The 7,936-nt window shown below is 31.6% G+C and overlaps 1 protein-coding gene across 3 annotated transcripts in view; it reads left to right on the forward strand.

Moving 5' to 3' along the window:
- The window catches only part of LOC106788362 (fork head domain transcription factor slp1-like), a 24,443-nt gene extending 19,257 nt beyond the window's left edge, over window positions 1-5,186 (forward strand). The window contains exons 4-9 of one of the 3 annotated variants that reach the window (XM_014751544.1): window positions 1,490-2,140; window positions 2,730-2,931; window positions 3,995-4,043; window positions 4,129-4,207; window positions 4,277-4,435; window positions 4,898-5,186. In XM_014751544.1, the coding sequence (XP_014607030.1) occupies window positions 1,490-2,140; window positions 2,730-2,931; window positions 3,995-4,043; window positions 4,129-4,207; window positions 4,277-4,435; window positions 4,898-5,055 (1,298 nt within the window). In that variant the 3' untranslated portion in view covers window positions 5,056-5,186. Of the gene's footprint in view, window positions 1-1,489; window positions 2,141-2,729; window positions 2,932-3,994; window positions 4,044-4,128; window positions 4,436-4,897 lie in introns of all 3 variants that reach the window. The other 2 variants (XM_014751545.1, XM_014751543.1) reach the window with 2 other exon arrangements.
- The last annotated feature ends 2,750 nt before the right edge of the window (window positions 5,187-7,936 follow it).

The raw sequence follows: 7,936 nt of genomic DNA on the forward strand, positions 1-7,936 counted from the left end.
ATATATAATAGGAAAAAGGAAAATAATATATATAAATAATATATCGATATATATATAGTAATATATCGAGCCTGAAAGCGGAGATCGATGGATCGATAAATCGAAGAAAAAAAATATATAAGTATATTTAGAAAAAGAAAAAAAAAAAGGAAGGAAGAAAGGGTACGTAAATTTTCTGCGTTCTCCTTCGATCGAGATTCTAAGAAATCTCGTTCTAACATATACACTACTGTATGCATAAGCGAAGAACAATTGGACCGTTTAAACGGAACTTGTCTCTGACATCCGAGGCGGGCACCAAGTTGATGTTTAGTACGAGATATCCGATATACGAAGCGATAAAAGGCAACCGGGGAACGTTCGAGCATGCTTCGAAGCGTGACTAATAAGAATCATGGTTATACGAATGACTTATATGCTCCAATATTCTTTCATTTTCTAATAAATAAATCCCTACGTGTATATATGTTAACATTAAAGTGCAGAAATCAATTATTGTGCAGATTATCTAGGTAATATGTACACATTTTTTCAACTATTCGACTATAAAAACTTAATTCTCCCATACTTCCACGTTGTATGGGCAGAAGGAATGAATATTGAAAAAGATACGAATTTAATTATTAATAATTAATAACAAATTCTATTATTCTGTTACTATAAAGATCAGCACGGTTAATAGTTTAGGTGTTCTACTTAAAATCACTTTGTTTTCCCCCTCTTATACTCTAAATATTCCATTGAAGTATATTTTAAAGATTGACCAAAATCCTTTGGGCATTTTATATAATGCCTGTTAGTAATACATTGATCGTAACATATATATATATATATATGCTGGGGTTTAATAACAAAAGGGTTAATATCTTACATTAGTTCGATTGTTTTTTCATTTATATCAAATAAATTCGATCTGTATAGTTCATTTATTTTCTAACGTATGTATTATTTGTTTTTTTTCTCTTCTACAAAATATACATATTCGAATTCTTATATTATAACGAAAATGAACGAGATGAAAAATAATGGATTTTCCGGATTACGGGAAATCGGAAAATTCGTAGTTTCTTAGTTAGAAACGAGCACGTAGTACGCGGTGTCGAGTATATCGGTAGAGTGAGGCACGTGTAACTGGAACGGGATGAAACTGGACACCAATAACCCACGTACACGCCGCCGGCATGGTAAAAAGAGATGGTGATAGAAAGAGAGAGAGAGAGAGAGAGAGAGAGAGAGAGAGAGAGAGAGAGAGAGAGAAAGAAAAAGGAAGGAAAATAGATGACGAAGTGAACGTATAAGGCACGTTGAAAACAAAAAATCGAACGAACAAGACTTTTTCTCCTAAATGGGTTGGGTATGAGGGGCAGGGTGGGTGGTAGGGAATTAGGTAGGATTGATTTTATTCGACGTGAAATATATCATTGAATGAAATAATGATTAATATAATAAATGAAAAAAAAGAAAGAGTAATCATTTTCCCATTTGACAGTGAGTAATTTCATATCGGATCTACAAAATGGTTACGTGATCAATGCTTCGAAGGATCTGGAATCTTCCGTATCTGCTGGTTTAAACAAAAGCCTAACTTCTCATCATCCGTCCTTGAGTATTCATCATCCTCACCATAGCTTGCACAGTTCTAATACGACAATTTCGATTCACTCTACAACACCGTCCCAACAACAACAGCAACAGCAACAACAACAACAGCAGCAACAGCATCATCATCTTGAAGATAAAGTGTCTTCACCTAGTGGAGGACTTCACAGTTCAACGACTAATAGTAATTCTTCGACACCCTCTGCACCGTCAACGCCTACTGCTGGCACAGACAACAGTGCTGGTTCGAATACTGCAACGAGTAGTAATAACAATAGTAATGGTAGTAATGTTTCAACTGCAACAAGCAAACCACCTTACAGTTACGTTGCTCTGATAGCCATGGCGATACAACACAGTGCTGAAAAGAGGGCGACTCTTAGCGAAATTTATGCTTACATCACTTCCAAATTTCCGTATTATCAGAACAATAAGAAGGGATGGCAAAATTCTATTAGGCATAATTTATCATTAAACGAATGTTTCGTCAAGATACCACGCGAGGGTGGCGCCGAGAGGAAGGGAAACTTTTGGACACTCGGTATGTAAAACATTGAAATAATATTCAATTAGTTGTTTCTCTCGCGTTCAAAAATAAAATTCTTAATAAGAAGGTATCATAAGGAATTTGGACATCAACAAAAGAAGTAGAACTTATCCAACTTATCAAAATTAAGTTCTACTTCTTTTTTTGATGTCCAAATTTCCTATGATACCTTCTTATTAATTGAAATAACATATTTGTCTTAATTTATTTTCTTTAACACGTTCTTTGCTTATAAGTGATTATTCGGTCGAGTTTCTCGCGAGGTCAGAACACGATGTAATATCTTTTTTATTCTAAATACAAATTAATCAAATATATAATACTTTTATATATATATATATATATTTCGTATATTTGATACTTATATTTCAATGTTCGTTTCATTAAATACCTTTTAAAGTACCAATTTAATAATCCTATTTAACTTGAACAATAAGAACAAGTCGCTTATGGTTTCGGCCATGATTTTTCCACGAAAACAAAAACCCATCATCCAAATATCGATAACTTGGCGACGAACGTGTTAAACATGATTACAAATTTAATTAATAGATCAAGTATCAATCATTTTTCATTCATTTAGATCCAAGTTTCGAGGACATGTTCGAAAATGGTAATTACAGAAGACGCAGGCGTATGAAACGTCCATACAGAAATGCTCCTTACCCAAAATCTATTTTCGGTGATCATTTCTCGCCGACGCACGTCCATCTTGGTCCTAGAAATTTATTCGCTCATACGCCATCTTCTTATGCACCTACAACATACGCGCGATACGATACGAGGTATTTTTATATTCAATAATATTTGAAATGATTTAGGTTGTCCGGAAAGTTCGTGCCGATTTTCGATAGGTGTCATCAAGTTTTGATAGGACAGAATTATTTAAGTTACCCTTAAAGATGGATAAAGGTTGTTAAACAGAATGACACTTTATATATTGTATAATTTAATAAATAAATATATTAACCAAAACACTTAAATGCGTTGTGTTTCAATTTTCCGTGAAAATCGGCACGATTCTTTTGGACAACTTAATAATTTCAACACGCGTTCGTTTCTTTCTTAAGGGGCACACCTAGTGTGACCGTCTAAAAAAAAGGTGATTTTTAGAAATTTTTTTAAAGAAAACTACTGAATGAAATATTTTAAAATGTAGAGGATATATTTATACATAATTAACGAATATTAAATAAAATTTTCAAATGAAAAAAAGTAATTTTCAGCGAGTTATTCGCTATTTCCCAAGTCAGTATAAAAAAAGGGCCTAAACGGCTGCAGTGATTCCGGCCTTCACTGTGGATGAAATAAAAAAAAAAATACTGTTAATCTAGAAGGTATTACTTATACAATGACTTAAAATTGAGAAAAAATTGAAATTTAACAAAATGGCAGACTTTAAAAACAAAATCGAATTTTGCTAAAAATTTTGATGATTTTTGGCCTTCCAAAATTACATTTTTTATACAATCGAAAAACGTTTAAATCATTGTACAGAGAAACATATACGAAATAAGCAGAAAAAAAATCAAAGCGATCGGATGATTCTTCTTCAAGTTACAACTGCAACCAATGTGAAAAATGTAGTTTTGAGTAAAACGCGTTCAAAGATAAAATAATTGCTTTCTAATCCCTGAGTGGCTACTCTTTAGAAGGTTGTAACTCTAAAACTATTTGAAATATTTATTTGAAATTTCAGTATGTTATTTTTAAAGATATACACTATCAAAATATGCAAAAAAAAATCAAATCAATTTTTCCAAAATTTCACATAACCGATTAATTTCTCGATATTAATTTCCAGTAAGAAAATGTGATTTATTCATTTAATTTCATATTTCGTTTCAGCGGTTGGAGTCTTCAGCAACCACAATTATCCTATAGCCATTGTCAATCGGTAAGTAACTTTGAAATAAATATTCTATTTTTTAAGATATTTTCCTTATGATTTTTTCTCTTTTTCCTACGTTTGTACTTTGCAGCTTCAACCACAGTTGCAATCGATGCAATCAATGCAGATTCCGACGATGAACGGTTACAGTCAACTGAGTAGTTCGTTAAGTGAGTCTCTGCTCTATCCTCCGAACTTCAGTTCTTTGAGCTCGCGAATCATTAGACGATCGGACAAAGCTTTTCAAGGCAATTACCTGGATGTTCCAGGTGGAACGACTGGATCACCAGGATCGATGACCAATGGATCCTTTGGTGGCACGTTCACGGCTTGTGGTAGGAGACACGAACCTAGCATGGCGACTGAAACGATGCCAGCAAGATGCTATTGGCCGGAAAGTAAGTTCATTTCACATTTAATAATTATAATAACACGTATGTATGATTTAATAACACTTTCGTAAACATAAACTCCGTTTTAACGGGAAATATTTAACCGTTTTAACAATATTAACTCGTTGTATTCTAACTTTTTCTATGATTTCTATTTTGATATTAGATTGGTGCGCGTGAAATGTCGAATTCTGTCGAAATGTGACTCTGGCAATGAACAGTACGACTATAAACTAAATTATACCAAAATTAAAGAAAAATAACAAAAACGTTCACGTGTAAATAAAATCCGACATGAATTTCATATGCACCAATCTAATATTTATTTTTTTTTCCGTTTTATTTACGTTCGTTTCGATTGGACTTACATTAGGGTACTTTTAAGAATACATTTTCGAGAAACACGTTCGCGAAATTATTAATAATTATCTTGACGATCTTTCAATTCGTTCCGTACTTGTATCGCAGTGGTAAACGTGAAAGAGGAACCAGGTAGTACACCGGCATCAACATCAGCCGTCGGCGGTGTTCCACCGACCATGATGGGAACCACAGTTGCATCGAGTGTTTCCGCGCCAGCATTTCCCTCCGTCGAATTTCAAACGCGATCGAAGTGTTTCATGTGAATCGTCTAATCGATCTATTCGATATACATATATATATATAAAAAAAAGATAAAAAAGGGACACTTCGTTTTTGTTCACTTTTCGGTACGTAAATACGTACCAGGTGTTATCATAATTCTCTCTCTCTCTCTCTCTCTCTCTCTCTCTCTCTCTCTCTCTTTCTTCTTTTCTTTTTTCTCTTGGAATAATTTTGATTAACATCTAAATCCTACCGACGCTTCATATAAAGTGTACAACAATTTCTATTAATTTATATTATTTAAAGAAAAGTGTATATTCCCCAATATGGTGAATGAGATTTTACCCAGTTGAATAGCTAACGATATATATTTTATTTTACTTTATTTACGTTAGAAACGTTTAATGTAACGTATCTTTTTATGCATTTTTATCGTATTTTTTTGTCTACAAATGATAAGAGGATTTTTTGAAAAATTTATGCGCGCGGTAGGTTTAGTGTTAAAAAAAAAAACAAATATATATATATATATATATTATATAATATATTAAAATATAATTTGTTAATTATTAAATTAACAAAAATTACAAAAAGAAAAACACAAAACAACGTTCCTTTCGAAAATAATAAAAACATAATTGAAATACTCGAAACAACATTTATTAAACAACGAAATATTCTTAAGTATTATATTTCGCTTCGGTATTTTATCTTATATTTTTGGATTTTTGGTACAACCAAGGATAATAATATTCTAGGATTTTCGTTCGCGCGTTACCATTTTGAATCTCACGGGACAAAATGACAGATTGACGAAGGACGAAGAGTAAAAGCTAACGGAATTTGTAAAGCAACGATGCAAGTTGATGACGATGACGACGACGATGACGATGATGATAAGCGAAATACATCGTCGTGAACCATTTAAAAACGTTTCTTTTAGATTCCATGTGAGAAAGTGAGAAAGAGAAAAGAATAAATAGAGCACGAGTGTTTATCAATTAGCACGGTAAACTTATTCCTTCCTTCTTTCCGTTAAAACGATGAATTCTCAAATCTTTTTCTCTCTTTTCTTTTTCTTTTTTAATTTCCTTCTTCTTCTTCTTCTTATTCTTATTCTTTTTCTCCTATTCGAATATTTATTTAAAAATATCCGAGTTAAGAAACACAAAAAAAAAAAAGAAAAAGAAAAAGAAAAGAAAACACAATACTGCAAAGCGATATACTTATTGTAATTGCAATTTTAAATGTAACGAAAGATGTATAAATGTTTTTATCAAAAATTATCGCAAATATGTCCTTTAGTCGTAACGATTATTAAAATATTATGACGATAAGGACGCTTAGATTATTATTATTATAATCTATTATTAATTATTATTACTATTATTATTATTATTATTATTATTAAACGATCTTACAGGTTATTATCGTTAACGGTTCATTTATTTTTTTTTTTTTACACAGCTGTAAATAATTAGTTAAGCGCACTATACACCCCAACTGTGAGTAAATAATAAGAATAAAAAGAAATTGCTTGTCGTCCACGAATTGCGTGTTTTATTATTTTTTTTTTCTTATCCTGCATTAGGCTACCTGTACGAACAGGTATACACGAAGTGTCAGAAATAATTAATTTATTATTAATTAATTATAAACGAACAAGAGATAAGATATATCTAATAGAAAATATAATACGTATTCGTTTATTGTTCGAATTGAATTGTTTCATTCGTATGAGAAAAGTGTATTCATAGATGCTCGAAACTAATGGGGGAGAGAGAAAAAATAAAAAAAGAAATAAAAAAAAGAAGAAGTAGGTAGTAGCCGGACGTTGGGAAACGACCAATGAACGGCTATGTTTGCGGAAACATTGTTTTGCAAACAAAACGAGCACCCGTGCGTTTTAATATATCTACCTATCCCGTAAAACGTAGAGAAAAGCCGCGTCAACACTGTGCTGCACCATGCACCGACTGCAAGAATAGCACGTGCACTTTATTTTCCACCTACTCTAACTCACCGTACGACCATTTTTCACATCCCCCCAGTCCAATTCTTTCTCTCTCTCTTTTTTCGATAATTATTATTAGTATAAAGATTTTATCGTTAATTCGACGGTAAAAAGGGGTTGATATGTAAATAATACATGTTACGATGTGATTGTGTTTCATGTCAAATGTAATATATATTATAATCAATTATAATATTGTTTAAAAATCCAAAAATTATATTTTGCGAGTTTTGCATGAATTCCATGGAAACGATATTATTATTATTTCTTTTTTTTTTTTTTTGTAAAATCAAGGTAAGTATTATGAGGATCTTATGGATAGTATAACTTTATTCGTATTTAATAGTTATCAACATGGTTTTACGAATCTCAGATTGAGAAAAATGAATTATTATTGAGATTAAAATTTAAACGCGAACTATTGGTGCTAATTAGAATTCTTCCGGAGATAATATATTTGTTTAACTGAAGATACTCATTTTTACGTATAATCGCGTTTTGCGTAGAATCATCCGTGCCACCTGTGCCCATAAGAAAACCAATTTACAACGAATTTAAAGTATCTCCGAAAGCTCAACGTAGAAAAGTTCTTGAGAAATTCTTAACGTTGAACTAACGCGCAACAGCTGTTCGCGTCTCCCGAATATTTTCTTTTTTTTTTTATTCATATTTTATTGTTCCCTCTTCGACGTATACATTATGGTGATTACAATGAAAACGAAAAAAAAAAAAAGAAAAAGAAAAAGAAAGAATCAAATTTATAAATATCCTACGTTTTTCCTACTTTTAGCTGAAAAAAGAAAGAAAAAGACATAAATAAATCTAATGTAGGATCCTAAAAAATAAAAAAGATTACTTTTTCAATAATAATAATAACTTTAGCGTATTATTTTTCATAAAATATATTC

Source organism: Polistes canadensis, unplaced genomic scaffold, assembly GCF_001313835.1.
Source record: "Polistes canadensis isolate GaletaPanama2010 unplaced genomic scaffold, ASM131383v1 scaffold_137, whole genome shotgun sequence".
Classification (NCBI taxonomy): domain Eukaryota; kingdom Metazoa; phylum Arthropoda; class Insecta; order Hymenoptera; family Vespidae; genus Polistes; species Polistes canadensis.